Source organism: Formica exsecta, unplaced genomic scaffold (assembly GCF_003651465.1).
Source record: "Formica exsecta isolate Colony F162 unplaced genomic scaffold, ASM365146v1 scaffold395, whole genome shotgun sequence".
NCBI classification, from domain to species: Eukaryota; Metazoa; Arthropoda; class Insecta; order Hymenoptera; family Formicidae; genus Formica; species Formica exsecta.
This window is the reverse complement of record NW_021851188.1, coordinates 479,346-495,783: the sequence shown is the minus strand read 5'-3', so window position 1 is coordinate 495,783 and position 16,438 is coordinate 479,346. Positions and strand designations below refer to the sequence as shown.

The window sequence follows — 16,438 nt, the reverse complement described above, 5'->3', positions numbered from 1 at the left end:
CTAAGCGCTACAGACATCTAGTAGGGAAATGGAAAGCTGCAGATGGCAACCAGACATGCACGCATGTATCCGAACGCATTTATCATTCGATAGGAGCTTCAGTTATCTTATCTATGAAGATTTAACGCGCGTCAAGTGTCTTTAATTTATGTAAAATGATAGCTCTTATCGAGATAAGTCAATAAGACATACAAAAATGTGTTTTTTTTTCCAAATAACTGAGATGCCATGGATCGATATCTAAACATATATAATTAAATGTATCAATATACGTAATAACAAAAAAATATCTGAGTTATCTATAAGCAAGCAATTTGAGCTTTCATCAAGTAGATCGCTATAATATTTGAGATTTTTTAATATCACATTATTAAATCAATAAGATAATAACATAATTAAAGAAATTTAATCGTTATTAAACATTCGTTAAATGGATGACATTAAAAGAGAAGAACTTTCGACAAAATTTAATTAAATTTGTTCAATCTTTCATGCCATGATAAAGTGCAATATAAATAAAATGGCAGAATAATTTGATCGAAAAAGTATAACAATATTCATTCATAATTTATTCATTAACGTCGATTTGCAACAATACGTCGATTCTACCGAGCAAATCGAGTCATCTCTTTAATCTTGTGGGCCGTTTCGAACGAAATCTGAATCGGATAACCACAGATGACCCCGCAAACGCGCACTCGTAAAGATCCACTTTATCGGAGGCGGTCACAAAAATCATACCGACACGTATCTCTAATACGCCTACACAACACATTCAAGCCTTCTGCTTTCCGATGTCACACAACGCTCTATCATTAGTTTTACGAAAAATAAAAAACTTCCTTCAGTATATATACGAAAATATCTAATCGCGTCCTCCGGCGTCGATTATTTGACAAATATTGCACAAAAGGCGAACGATAAGAATGGAGACGGCAAAGGGGGAGCAAAATCTCGTCGAGAGCAAGCGATCGAACGCAATTCGGCACCGATCGACGTCGGCTTTCTGGCGCGATGCGGCGTCGCGTTGCGGCCCCGTTAATGCGGGATGCGGGATCGCGACGAGAGGAGGCGAGGCGAGAGAGCGGGGGTCGCGGCTGCGCGCGCAGTCTGATAACGCTGAGACAGGCAAGGCGAGCGTTCTCGGGTCGGGTGCTCGTTATCAGTGCGGCAGGCGTCGGCAGGCTTAAAACGGCACTCGGTCCGCTAGTCGGCCAGGAGATCGCGCCACGAGGCGAGCCACTTTTAGATTGATTTTCAAGAGCACCGCCAAGCCACGGGGCCAGCGCTCCGCGTTTATTTTAACGCGCCCAAGAGGAGCGGGTACAGGGAATCCACACTGATAGAGATAGTGCGGGAGAGCAACGTGACGGCGAGGCGAGAGGTTCGGCGACGGACGATAGGCCTCTCCTCCGCGGGCGCAAGACCGGTTCGACGCTGCTGGTACCGCCGTATATTTTTCGATCGTCGTGTCTGTCTCGGCGAGGAGACAACCAAGCGCGCACCTACAACATACGACACAGCACTCGTCGCGCGTGCCATCGCGACGAAATACGCGTACATAATCCCTGTTCTGTCCGCCTGCCCGTCTGTCTTTTTCTCCATCTCTCGGGATTTCTCCGATCGTCCCTAGTTCGTCGATTCGCTTCTCTCGACTCGCGTCCGTCCGCCTGTCTCTCGCGCCGCACTGCTCCGATCCGCTCCGTTCCGTTTCGTGCCTTCTTCTCTATCTATATATTATTCGTGCGCGGTGTGTGCCATCGGAGTGTATCCTCGCGTGTGTGCCGCGGCAATATAGGCTCCGAGGTGTGCGCTAAGTAGGCTTCGTGGCGCAGTGCGTGAAATGAGTGACAAGGACCGCTCCTCTCCCACTCTCGTCGAAAACAGTCTCAAGTCGCTGCTCGACCAGCCCAGCATATTTCCGCTGATCGGTAAGTGCTCCGAAAATTCTAAGGATCCGCGGGATAATATCGCGCATGTTACACACGCGCGTGTGTGTAACGCGATCTTTTGGCGGTGATAGTCGCCGCGTATCCAAAACGTTCTCCGTTCTCCACGCGTCTCCGGCGTTTCCTCCTCCTCGCTCTTCCCCCCCTTCCTCACCCCGGTGAACGCGATCGCGACTTTCTCCGGGCTTCAAAGGAGAACTCGCTCGCCGTTTTCATCCGCGATAATTCACGAGAAACACGCGCGCGTGCGCGCGCGCGCGTGTTAACGCCGATTCATTTCCCATTCGTAGCGCGTGCTACGCTCGTCGTTCGCCGGTAGCGCGAGAGCACGTGATTTTCGCGCTACCCGCGCGCGCTTTGCGTCGCGTCGCGCCGGTGGCTCTTTCGAAAAATACCCGTCTCTCCATTCGCTTCGAAATACGCGCTAACACGCAGCGCGGACTAGCGAGCGCATTGTGCGTAGCACGCACGTCGCAACGTTTGAATATTCGACGCGACTGCATTTGAATTTCTCGGGTACGCTACCACGTCAAGTGCTACAGGAACTCGCGCTTTTTCCTATTATCGGATCACGCGATCGCCAAGGAGGGCCAAAGTGCAAAGGGTGAGAATACGAGAGAGAGAGAGAGAGAGAGAAAGAGGGATAGACAAAGAGAGAGAGGGAGAAAAAGATAGAAGTCACGGAGAACGACGTGCGTGTGCTCGTCGTCATTGCGCCGACGCTGCTGGTCTGCCGATTAACCTCGTTTAGACCCCGTGGCGGACCACGTGACACGCTGCCCTAGCCTTACCTCGCCGCGAACGTATCCAACCTACACGCTCGATTCCGTTTCGCTTCGGCGGAGCGCGAGACGACTAATCTTACACGATATGGCTGAGAAGACCGAAGGGAAGCCATGAGATGGTGTTCTAATGTCTTCCGCGAAGGGAAACGAAAGAAGAAAAACTCAAGAGTAATCGATGACAATTCATTCTACAAAGTTATAAATCTTTAATCTTTGAAATTAGGGATTAACTCAAAATATTTTGCATTTTTTGTCTTTCGTTCCTCTCTTTCCTCTTTGATTTTTCTAACAAATGCAACAATAATTTTCTCTAATCAGGAAGAAGTAGAGGTATTTTCGAGTAAATTCTTTCGTATTTTGCATCAAAAATATTCGACTGTATCGTGACATTTATATCTTTATATATTAAAAGTAATTAAAAAGATTATTTGTTTAATTGCTTGTGATAAATATAAAATTTAAGAAGCTTAATTATAGAAAAGAAAGAATGAAAAGATGCCCAAAAATTTTTGATTTATGATTCGGAGATGTGGAATTCAATTGTGCAGAATGTGCTTCTGCCAACTTTTTGTGAACTATATTTTTTCAAAATTTAATTATCGTGCTTTTTTATTTTATTTTTTTTTATTTGTTAATTCGCTGTAATAAATATACTCTTCCTCTTGTTTTTACATGGAAAAAGAGGAAAATTCGCGTAAACATTCGCGTAAATCAACGCAGAAATACATTTTGCGAAGTTATACTATAAGAAGTAACATTGTACAGTTAATTCCTCTTAATTCATCTATTTTTTCCGACTAATTACGCATGCGAATTTTCCAGGAAACAATATACCGTTTGATGTAAGTTGCAATCGGATGATGTAATTTTTGCGATGCAACTCGTTTCATTACGCGAGCGATACACGAAACTAGTTACATAGCCGAATGGGAAGTAACTCGTTACGTTGACTCAGGAAACCGTCCCCAATTCACTACCTCTCACCGAATCGTATTATTAATGCAATGCAGATTAAATAATTAGTATCAAACGTGGATGCGCGCGCGCGAGGGTGATGGCTCGAAATTTTTATCCTGGCCAGCGATATAGATACATATTACACTTTTTCATCAGGTAGATTACAAAGTCCGCTCGAATTGCTTTGTCGATTGCGCAAAATGCGATTATCTAAAGTGGTCTCCGATCTCGTTTCAAAGACAAAAATGAACGAAAACATAATGCTATTTTTTATTTTTTTTTCACAATCAACGCGTTACACAGAAGCCGATTAATATGTATTGATTTGTTAAATTGTATTAATTTTTTATCTCGATCATTACTTTTTATATCACTTGAAAAATATATATTTGTTAAATTGTATTAATTTGTTATCTCGATCATTACTTTTTATATCACTTGAAAAATATATGCTAAACTTTCGGCGCAAAAATAAACTTTCGTCGCTAGAATAATTCGGCCTCGAATTCAATTGGCACTCTGTTCGCTGCTCAAGTTTGGGGGAAAAATATATCCTCGTCGTTGTCGCGATATCTTCTTGATAAAAGATACTATGTAGCTGCAAACATACATGTGATATATCACGACAGAAAGTAACGCTTCGCATTACTCTCTGATATTGCAGCGTCGTAAGAATTAAATCCTTTATGTTTATCCACACGCAGATGGTTCGTTTCTATTTATTTACGGTATTACGCTAACGCGGCGTTAAGTTTTTATAACTGCTTATATTGCGATAGTGAATATCGCAGCATAATAATGCAATGGTTTTTTTTTTTAGCATATCCTACCACATTATTTTTTTTCTTTTTTTTGCGTCACACGAGCATCTCACATTGATATTTTGATCCACGGACAATTTATCCACTCTTATCATTATATATATATACATAGTCTATGAATATAATAATAAAAAATCGATCGTATATATATATAATCCAAAAATATCATACTAACGTAAATAAAATTGACCATCTTTTTTTACACGCACGCACACACACACATACAAAAAGAGAGATTGCCGACTTTATTTAGTATAACATTAAAAAAAAAAATACGTATAGATTAGATACATGTATACGATCGATTTTATATATATGTATGTATCCCAGATCCCTCCCTTGACTTTAAGACGCTCACACGCAGGCGATAGAGCTTCTAATCGTGGCCTACATTTAGAGAACTCATTTGATTTGATATAGAAATGTGTGTGAGTTCAGCTGGGGTTTAATGGACCGCGATGCCCGTGCTTTAGGATTAAATTATTGCTGGTCGATGTAACATTATGCGAAAACGTGAAACAAGACGTACCGGGGCTCCCGAAGGGACGAGGCAAACTGCACTTCGTATATTTATGCCGATCAATAGGAGGGATATAAACGAGAGTAATGGTAGAAGGGCAAAGAGCCAGGAAGGCCCCAGATATTCCAATTCGGCCAATAACGCCGTATAATGGCATATCTCTGTTTATCTATCTTTCGATTCTTTCCAATAGTTCCATCCTTCCTTTGCTCTTGCTATTTGCTTTCTCTACTTCTAATTTGGCCTGTCTTTTCTCCTACTGCAACTTCACTGCATAAAACGCACGCTTCACAAACATGTTTATCAATTAAGAACCGTAGACATTAATTAAAATTAATTGGAGTCTAATTGATTCTCTCTTTATATTTATTTCAAGATCTTATCTTTACTCACGTCCTGTGTATTAATAATGTTTATTCATTTTTTATTTTTTTTTTTTATTGCGATATCTATTAAAATGCGAAGTACTTTTATTTTAAAATGTGTATGCAATTATTTTTATACGTACAGAATGTGAGATTGTAAGAATGAGAGAGGAGAACAATTCTCTTTTATTTATTTCTTAGCGCGAATAAAAGATTGGCGTACTATTTGCTTCAAGTCTATGCACTCAAAAAAATGTCTTGCTGATATAGGTAGATTTCTAGGTGTCACAACAAAAATTTATCGCTATTTTTTGTATCTGTTAGAATATTGTCTGTTACATATAGAATTTATAGCAGCAACATTCTAATAATATCTTCTAGAAAATTTAGGTCCCATTGCCAAATGTTAATCACTGCATTGGATAAATATGAGTTTCGATACTACAGCTAGAACGATCTTTGTGAGAAATATAACTGCCAATTATAACTGCAGCATCGAAAAATTGAGAGAAATTGTTTAAAAGAGCTAGATAGATTGGGCGCGTTATACAAATATGTTAGATGTGAGGATTATATATTCATTTGTTTCTTGCCGCTAATCTTTTCTGTGTACCACAGCCAAACTTTATAACAAGTATGATTGGCCTTAACATGGATAGGCGCCACAGAAAAACATTCTTGCTAAATTTCACAAACTGTTCAGATATAAATTCTGTCTCTGTCACTTAGATTGATTAAATGCGAAACATATGCGATATCACAGTATTTGCTAATCATTTATGTACCTCAGTTAATTTTGCGCACCCAGAAAATTTTTGCTGTAGTTGCAAAACCACTTTTTTGAGTGTGCGTCAGTAAGTGATCGATGTCACTTATGGTCACTGTCGCGGACGTCATCGTTAGTGACCCTACGATTGTCGACGACGAGAAATGCAAGTCGGCGAGTAGACGCCGATAAGTCGCGCGTGCTAAGCACCGTTTCATTTTTCATTCACTTTCTTACGATCGATATATACTTATGCCGCTATACTATATTGCTTTCTTATTGTCTGGGATAGCGAAATAAATCACAGATTTACGCACGCATTGTTAATAAGGTATACGAGACGAATAAATAGCTTGCCATTATTGTATACCGTGATCAAAGCTTAAAATCTTGAGCTATTATTACTTTAATAAGTTTATCATAATGTATGATAATTGTAATTGTTTTTATCTCTCAAAAGATAAATCCGCAAAACTTTACAATAAAGTGTTTTCAATGAAAATATATGTCTATAAAATTATACAGCCTTCAATACGATTTTATTTCATTTGCCTTAGTTATCTATTTTCGAGACCAATTATATTTAACGTACATATCACAAAAAAATGATATTCAGCAATATGTATAACTATATATATTATATTATATAATCTGTCCCCCTAAACCATTAAGAATCTCACACTTTATTTTAGAAACCGTCAATCAATTCTGGTTAAAAAAAGTTTTTTATTTTTCTCCCTTGAAATAGTTTTTTTTTTTTTACACTCTTGTCACATGTAAAATAAAAAAAGACACACGATAAATGTTTAATCGCTTTTATTCTTATGGTCTTAACGGTTGGATAAATAGTTCTGCATTCCATCAGACGGGCTTTAATGATTTGACAACACTATGATATATCGCGGTTATAAATCGTTATCTCAAGGATGATTTTTTTAAGTGAGCCTCATGCGAAAGTGCGAGCTTGTGTTAACCTCAACCATTGAAAAAATCACGGATCGATAATGCGAAGAGACTTTATATAGTTCGACAAGTGTATCTCTCGCTTTCGGATAATTATCGGCAGGTGAATCGCGTCGAAAGCTTAGCAACGGCATTACGTCCTGATCTCTACCGTGGCTCGTGCTCTTTCACAATATGTTGGACGATTATTTTTGGCGTGCCAGGACCGTACACACGTCAATCTGTTTGATGGATAGACTGGAAGATCAGAAAAGAGTACCGGCAACTCGAATATGGCCAGGCATAGTGGAGCCGCTTCGCGTGCGACGCAGCTGAGGAAATAATCGTATTGATTTAATTTGTACTTTGTGTCAACTATATTTCAATTAGTTTCCGCGATTCGATGCGATCACTTCATATATATACATACATACATATATATATATATATACTGCGAACTTTAATAATACAATAATATATTTTAAATTTTTCCACAATTATAAGTTTCCAATTAGATCTTTAAGCGATTTTAATTTTTATGAGTTAAAAGCAGAGAGAGAGAGAGAGTTAAATATATTAAACAATTTTTATATTTATATATAATTACTGTTTAATATATTTCCACCTGTAAATAGGTGGATTTAATAATTTGTGAATAAGGCTCTTATCTGATAACGATTTTGTCGTACAAGAGATTATCTCATGTTTGACTATAAATTTTACATTGTGTCAAAACTGACTAGTCGACGTGCCTTGTGAGATTATTTTGGTTTTATCAAAGTCGAAAAATGTGACAAAACGAGAAACAATTGATTATCTCGGCATTATTTTTAGAATTAAATAATAGTCACATAATAATCACATAATAGTCACAATAGTGCCAACTTTATAGTGCATTAGATAGCCACATGATCGTTTTAAGTTGGCTCCAACATCTGCTATTCACCAACAGTGCTGGTTTTCGATGCCGTTCTAAGTCGTTCGTAGATCGTACAAAGACCAAGGTAAAGGTTAATTACCTTGTTTCTCCCGTCTTCGATGACGATTTCTACGATCGCAGTAGAGTCTTGTAAACACTTGTTGAATCAAAAGAAATCGATAAAAATCTATTTTATTAAATTATAAATCCGTTCGAAATTAAAAATTGTAAGATTTTTTTGTGTATATTGTTCTTTGCATTCTATTTATTTTAATTCTTTAACAAAAAAGTAATTAATTCAATTTTTTAATAAAAAGTAAAACATGTAATATTTTATTGACAGCAACGAAAATTTTATTAACACCACGCTCGTTATATATATCAAGATATCTCTGATATCTCGAGAATTTATTTTCGCAAATCGACTTCTTGTCTATTCTTTTTAATCTATCAATTTTTTCGCAAAGACACGTTGAAAGCGCTAACGATGCTTTAATGATCGAAAAGGTAATGATCCTCAAAATTATATCTTATATTTCGCTATTATTAGTCGTAAGCCAATCGGAGAGATTATTCGTTGCGTCTCGTACACCTCTAACTGTTTCAAGGTCTCTCGCGATATCCGCGAGTCTCTCTCAAGAAACGTTTAGCACCGCGCGATTTTGCTCGTTAGCACGTGTTGCTCGGTTCTCGTCGAGGTACTCATCCACGAACTTTTTCGAATGTTGACAGAAGGAGAGAGAGAGAGAGAGAGAGAGAGAGAGAGAGAAAGTAGAAAAGATTTACGGAGAGATTATATTGCGACGCATATCGGCTATATGCTTCACAGGGGAATTTAGTAAATAAAATAAAATAAGAAACAATAAATTCTTATTTTTTTTATTATCCAATTCTTTCGCGAACTTGTGAGTAAGCTAAGATTTATCTCACTAGGAAATTGTTCGCGGAACAATAAACTTATCAGTCGGAACGTAATGTTTCAGTTTCAGCGGATATTAATTTAGACACGGCTATCGCTTTATATAGTCAACAGGTAAACTTGTACGTTGAAGATACGATTTTGAAGTATCCGATAAGAAATTATTGCGAGCGTATTCGTCGAATTTGTTGAATTACTCGTTTTAGTTGCAAAAATACAACTTTAATAAATATCGATTAATATTTATATCCCGCAGTTAACGTTATTCGATCGATTCGCGATTTTTGTAGAAGCGATTCTCCTTTACCTTTAACTAAAGATTTGGGCTGTTGAGGCCGATTGCTCGTGGCCTGGCGTGGCCTCCAAGCGAGTACCGCTCTCCTGGCAACCCGCCAAAACTTATGCCAGGTTTCAACATACCGGCCGACATGAGTATTTTCGGTTTCGCGGCGAAACGACGACGAGTTTCTCTCTCTTTTTCCGCGTCTCTTTCTCTGTCTCTTTCTCTATCTCTTTCTTTCTCTCCCTCTCCCTCTCTCTCTCTCTCTCTATTCGTCTTCATCTCGATACGCTTCAATTGAAGAAAAACGAAGGGACGATATGTACCATTAGATCGGCAAACAAGTAGACACACGACTTTTCCAACGATGTAAATCGATTATTTCAATTTTCGGCGCTGCGATATACAGAGGTCTTGTTTACTATTCTTATCATTTTACGTGGCGCCGAAAATTGAAGCAGCCGAAATTAACTGGTTTTCAGATCCCTCCTCTTGCCTGTTCAGCCACTTGTCGAAGCACAAGTGTAAATGCTTAATTAACGTTCGGCACGAGGAGTGTGACGACAATACATGATTAGTCTCGTGATAAAACGTTCTCTCGTTACACTACAACAGGCTATTTTATCACCATTATATCAGAGGAAAATAATACGCGATCGTTCCTTTTCACGTTTTATTTTCCAAGAAATTTTTCTAAGTAGCTATCTTGCCACATTTGCATATATAACACATGTAAACGAACGGCCGGTTGGAATCGCAACGATTTATTATTTAATGTCATTTGTCATTTAATGGTGATAATAATAGTTCTTGTATAAAATATTCAACATTAACAGAAGATCATTAGCTGCATCAATTCAAACGTAATTCATTAATGCAACAATCCATCATCGCAAGAACCACTCTCTACATTAGTCATCGTCTGTTAGTCAGTTAGTTAATCAGTCAATAATATACGAAGAAAAGATTAAAATATAATTGTATAAATCACACAATTATGCATTACGAAGCTTCAGTAACGAGATATAGCTTCCGTGTTGAAGCCGATGTAAGTATACGCGCGCGACAGGCTGGAAATAAACTTCAGATTAATTCTTACTAATTTTACATAATTATTATCCAATATTGCGTATAAACATAATGTTTATAGATTATCATCTTTCGGTCGCTCTATTGTTTGAACGCAGGTTCACTGAACGTAAATTCCCTTGAACGAAATATGCATAATTATTCGATATGATAATAATGTTCGACAGTCTTGTCCCTGTTCAACACGTGATATGCAATAAATAAGGTGATTATTTAAATTCAAACATATATGCAATTTTTTCAAGATTTAAACTCAGTTAAATATATAGATTAAACACTCAATTTTGCTTGTATTAAATATAAAAAGTGATCGTAATTTGAAATTATTGATCGCGTGAAAAGACTCGTATTATCGTGTTAGAATCATTTACACAATCGAATTTAAATAATTGACATCAGAGAAATACTATCCCCGGAAAAGGAAATATCTATTTTTCGTCGAAAGGATCTGTCTCTAAAATACTATCGTTCACCCGCGTTTCGAGATGTGTACATGTGTTGGACACGCACCTATCATTCATAGCTGGCAACGCGAAACACCGTCGCAATGCATCTTGCGTCTAGTCCTAGAGTTGCTAGGCGAAATAGTCACGCGGTACGCGCGTACATGCGTGTGCAGACTCGTCATTAGCGCGACTATCATTAGCCGACAAGGCCGTGTTCAGGTCTGTCGACAGATGCCGCGGGCCCCCGCGTCGTTTCTCAGGGGGCTCGAGTTTCAATGCCATGTGACGGGCAGCGTAATTTCGATTAATCTCCCTCTGTCTTTTTCTCTCATCTCAAAATCGCGCCTTTTTTACTCGTAACGCGTTGCATTTACAAACGTACGAAGAATTAAGAATGAATTACACATACGTTATAAAAAACCAATTATAATAATTAATATGGAATATAAAAGATACTAAAGTAAAAAAACATGTATAGATACATGAAGTCTCAAAAGTTGTGTAGAGTTACAACAATATAAGACGCTGTCTTAGATATTGTAATTTAAAAAAAAAAAATTATGTATCTGTGTAAGAGATTCAATTAAATGTGTAAAATATTTCGTGCATAAAAATACGAATAAACGAACGAATAATTCGTTCACTGATTTACGGTATTTACACATATTTCCATTTACCCCCTGAAAGAAACTTTACCCTCCCTTGATCTCTAGACATCACCGGACGTATTCAGAGACTCAGAATCTTGAGGAGAATCTTGAGGAGAATCTTGCAAACGCGTTTCGCCCGAAAGTTCGGATATGGATGTCTCGCTTTTGCGCTGGGCATCGTCTCTGGAAGCGTTATTTTCCTTCGATTCCGAAACCATCGCCTCGGTTTCTATCTCGTCGGGATCAGCGCGCGTTCTAGTTCTTTCTCCGTTTCTTCTTCTTCTTCTTCCGTCTCTTCTTCTTCTTCTTCTTCTTCTACTGCGTCTCCTCCTTTGGCGTCTTCGAGATCTGCCTCTCCTCTGTCTGGCGCGTACCTTTCCGCGTCTTCTTCGTCTGACGGGCAGCGTAATTTCGATTAATCTCCCTCTGTCTTTTTCTCTCATCTCAAAATCGCGCCTTTTTTACTCGTAACGCGTTGCATTTACAAACGTACGAAGAATTAAGAATGAATTACACATACGTTATAAAAAACCAATTATAATAATTAATATGGAATATAAAAGATACTAAAGTAAAAAAACATGTATAGATACATGAAGTCTCAAAAGTTGTGTAGAGTTACAACAATATAAGACGCTGTCTTAGATATTGTAATTTAAAAAAAAAAAATTATGTATCTGTGTAAGAGATTCAATTAAATGTGTAAAATATTTCGTGCATAAAAATACGAATAAACGAACGAATAATTCGTTCACTGATTTACGGTATTTACACATATTTCCATTTACCCCCTGAAAGAAACTTTACCCTCCCTTGATCTCTAGACATCACCGGACGTATTCAGAGACTCAGAATCTTGAGGAGAATCTTGAGGAGAATCTTGCAAACGCGTTTCGCCCGAAAGTTCGGATATGGATGTCTCGCTTTTGCGCTGGGCATCGTCTCTGGAAGCGTTATTTTCCTTCGATTCCGAAACCATCGCCTCGGTTTCTATCTCGTCGGGATCAGCGCGCGTTCTAGTTCTTTCTCCGTTTCTTCTTCTTCTTCTTCCGTCTCTTCTTCTTCTTCTTCTTCTACTGCGTCTCCTCCTTTGACGTCTTCGAGATCTGCCTCTCCTCTGTCTGGCGCGTACCTTTCCGCGTCTTTGTCTTCTTCTTCGTCTGCTTCTGCTTCTTCTTCTTCCACGTCTGCCGAATCGTCGTCTTCGCCATGGACAAGGTTCCATCACCCCATCACCCGTTCCATCCCCCAATGATAGCTGTCCGAGGTAGTCGCGATTGCACGAATAATATCCGCTAAGAATTCCAGTGAAATATTTTGGTATATAATAATAATAATTATTTTTGCATAAATTATGAATTATTACAATCGTTTTCGCATTTAGCGTCCTACAACTCTTATTGCAAAAGACTATAGAGTATACGTATTGAGAAATAATTTAAATATAATCCCTCTTTTGTTTAATTACTCGATATTTGAAAGTTAAATTCAATCCTCTCAATGACTACATTAAGAATCATTATCGATGTACATTACGTTACACCATCGTATGACACAGCAGTTATTTGATCAAGTGAGAGCATCGTGTGTGCAATGCGATCAAAATATTTTTTCACAAAGTGGGTCACGTATCTCCCACGCAATCGTGACTTAATCTATTGCGCTTTATTTTTGACCCAGCGGCTTTATCATTGGCACATTGATAAGAGAGCTTTTTGTGGTGCAAAAAAAAAAAATAACATCGTAAATACATCCAATATATTACGCGAGATATAATGTCTCTCTCCTCATCGACCATAATTTTCGAGAAATTAAAATATATAACGTTTCAAAATAAATATCGTTCAAGTGTTGATGTCAACACAATTGATCTTGTTTAACTAAATATTTACGATATAAATATCTTCAAATACGCTGTAATTTATTAAACAAAAATTACTCGTGAAATAAAAGCTTTTGTTAATGGAATCGACATGTCGGCGATTAATCGGAATATACCGATTCGGATTTATACCTCGTGGACTTCTGCAGGATTCCATAAGCTAAACCGCGTTGTAAAGCGAGCTGAACCTGCCGTCTGATCTCCTTCCTAGGAAGATCGTACTCCTGGGAAATATAGTTACTAATTTCCCGCGACGTCGAACCTTGCACATCTTGCAGCCTACGTATAGCGTTTACAACCAGTGCCTCGACCTTTGGAGTCCGCCTGGCAGGCATTTCTACTAACGATTTTAGCAAATATTCTGTATACTCTGCGTACAGTCGTCATTCCCTCTGATAATTTTTTTCATTATCAATGTCGTTACAATCAATCATTAAAAACATATAAGATCTGTGACTAAGCCTCATCATTTAACGCCAATGTTAATTTTTACTGAAAAATTTGGAAGTCTGAAACTCTCCAAGGATTTATAGAGATCTAAAGATCTCGCTACGTAAAGATTTAATGACATCTTAAAGGTCTACTTATGTTAGGTAGAATGTAGAGATTTCTACCTGCGTGGAATAAAATATGACAAGAATGTATTTGATTATACTTCCTTTCCAAGAACACGTGTCGCAATCCATCAGATACACAAACGTCGCAATAAAGTACTAATAAAATATTAACGATCTTAAATTATTCTATATCTCTTGCATTTTTTTTATTGACACTTTTAATTCAGCACGCGAAATTTTGATTTCAACAAAACAGTATCCAAGGGAAATGATCGTCATTTTCGTGACCATGCAAACATAATATCATTGTTTTCTCGATCTTTTTTACCGAAAATATCGAAATCGCTATAGCTACGGAAATTTAAAATGCAATAAATGAGTGAGTGAGTCATAACCATATTATGCATATTGTAATGGACACTAATTCTGCTCTAAAAATATTCTGAAATATTATCATGGATTTCATAAAGAAATATTTTTGCTTTCAGGAAAAATCGCGCAAAAGTTTTCAGTTTCATATTCGATAATCGCTATATAGCTTTCACCGGTTTCCCTTGAACTTCGTTCTGAGCTATCTAGCGCGACTCGTGTAATCAGACAATCAAAGTACGACAGTGGAACTCCTCGCCGAGGCGAATAAGTTGCGATTAAATCAAACATGTTTAATGTCTAAAAATCTCTCGCCAGTTGATTGACAGACTTAAATCAATATTTACATTCGGTCTGAAAATAGTAAGAAAAAATTTGTAATTATATATATAATTACTCATCCCTCTATAAATTACTATTATATTACTATTATTAACTATTTTATATAATTCTATACATTGTTATTTTTTAGATTATTATGATTCCTCGAAAATTATTAAGTTTGTAAAGTTACAGATGAAATGGGTTTTTATAGCATAAAAGAAAAAAAGAAAGGAGAAAAAGATTTAATACTAAATTAGTATACTATTTGATTCAAATTTAGTAACAAAAAGCCACTATTATTTCAGGAAAGACAATACTTTATAGATTAAAATGTCTATTTGTAGCGAGTCTGCTCGTTCTCCTCTTCCCTCGCTCTTTTTCTGCCGCTATCTCGAACAGAAATAAAACGGCACAAAATGGCACCAGGGAAGCATGTCAGACCTTTGTGCTGTGACAGTCCGGAATTCTTTTCTTATACCTTCGTAAATATAGTTCTCTTCCGGCTGTTTGAATTATCAAAACGAAATGCCGAATCATTCTACAAATTACATTATCTCGATGTAAAAAATATTATATTCAGTTTGATTATACGTCTTGATATGCTGTGTTATTGTGTTTTGCTTCAAGTATAATCGACGCAATAGAAACAGAAAGTATTTTTATTTTAGGAATACATTATTCGGGGTAAATTAAGCCGCACCAAGTTATTTATGCATGCAAAGATCTCATAGGTCGCATACAATAGAAAAAGAGAGAGAGAGAGAGTCGCATACAAGAGAGAGCACATATGTTTAAATTACCAATCCATTCTCTTATAAATGCGTATAGTGTGATAACGATAGAGGTATGTCGATCTTATCACGGAACGGCGTGACTTATCGTTTTATCGATGGTGTTGCAGCTATGAGCGTTGGCGAACGATACGTTTTATTAGATTTATTTATGTTGCAAATGTGATCAAAATCTGTTAAAAATGATCGACTGATTTTTGAAGTACTTTTAATAAGATTATCAAAGACTGATTAACTTATCGTTATATATTATTTTGGCAACCGGAAAGGAGGAAAAATATATATCGCTTTAAGCATGCATTTTATTGATGTTTGCACTATTTATATAGAATGTCTCATACTTATTATCGCACTTTCTTTCATTTATTGATTTTTTAACAAAGACAACTCTTTTATTTAACTTAACGGATCTCTTGATCAAGAATACATTTTTTAATTATTTCTTTTCAATGTTAAAAGTAGCTTGATAATTAAGTTTTAAATTAAAATGTTTTCTTATTTTACTTAAAAAAATTATAATTAAAATCGCTATTAAATTTTTTATTATTTAAAATTAATTATTTGGTGTTTTGGAATTTACGTTAAAGACAAGTTTTTAATATTATTCAAAGCAAGTTTGGGAAAACTGAGCATTTTATATATGTATATACATATATATATGTTTATATATTTTTTTGCGAATAGTTTTATAATTTTATGGGCTATAATGTATAAAAATCAAACTCGATAATGGAAGGATCTTTTATTGAATAATGCTAGCGCAAGTTCCTGCAGAGAGCAGCACGAAGCACGCGTAGACTCTACTGGCATCTGGTACGGCTTCGAGGAAATTGGTTTCGTCGAAAGTCCGTCTGATACTATATTGATACCATGCTCGCAATGATAACACAGAAACCGTCAATATCTGGGTCTGATAGCATCCGTCGCGTAATTTTTTTCTGTGCTGTATTTTATCGATAGTAATAATTAAATGCCTATACCTAAATCAAAACAGCCGACGAAATATTGCGACAATTATTTTTCTCGACACACAAACGTCTGCTTGTGTACAAAAAAAAAAAAAAAAAAAAAAATTGTTAGATTTTAAAAAAATTTTTGAAGAAAAAA

At 37.0% G+C, this 16,438-nt stretch overlaps 2 protein-coding genes across 2 annotated transcripts in view; one reads left to right on the top strand and one right to left on the bottom strand.

Annotated features, from left to right (window-relative positions):
• The first annotated feature begins 1,190 nt into the window (after positions 1-1,190).
• Positions 1,191-16,438, top strand: part of LOC115239824 (hepatic leukemia factor) — a 75,484-nt gene continuing 60,236 nt past the window's right edge. The window contains exon 1 of the mRNA XM_029814608.1: positions 1,191-1,931. Coding sequence (XP_029670468.1) covers positions 1,844-1,931 — 88 coding nt within the window. The 5' untranslated portion in view covers positions 1,191-1,843. The remainder of the gene's footprint in view (positions 1,932-16,438) is intronic.
• LOC115239825 (probable ATP-dependent RNA helicase DDX46) lies at positions 11,845-16,398 on the bottom strand. Its single transcript, XM_029814610.1, has 2 exons — positions 13,423-16,398; positions 11,845-12,703 (listed from the first exon to the last, which is right to left on the bottom strand). The coding sequence occupies exons 1-2, from the start codon at positions 13,623-13,625 to the stop codon at positions 12,229-12,231; spliced, it is 678 nt and encodes a 225-aa protein (XP_029670470.1). The 5' UTR covers positions 13,626-16,398; the 3' UTR covers positions 11,845-12,228.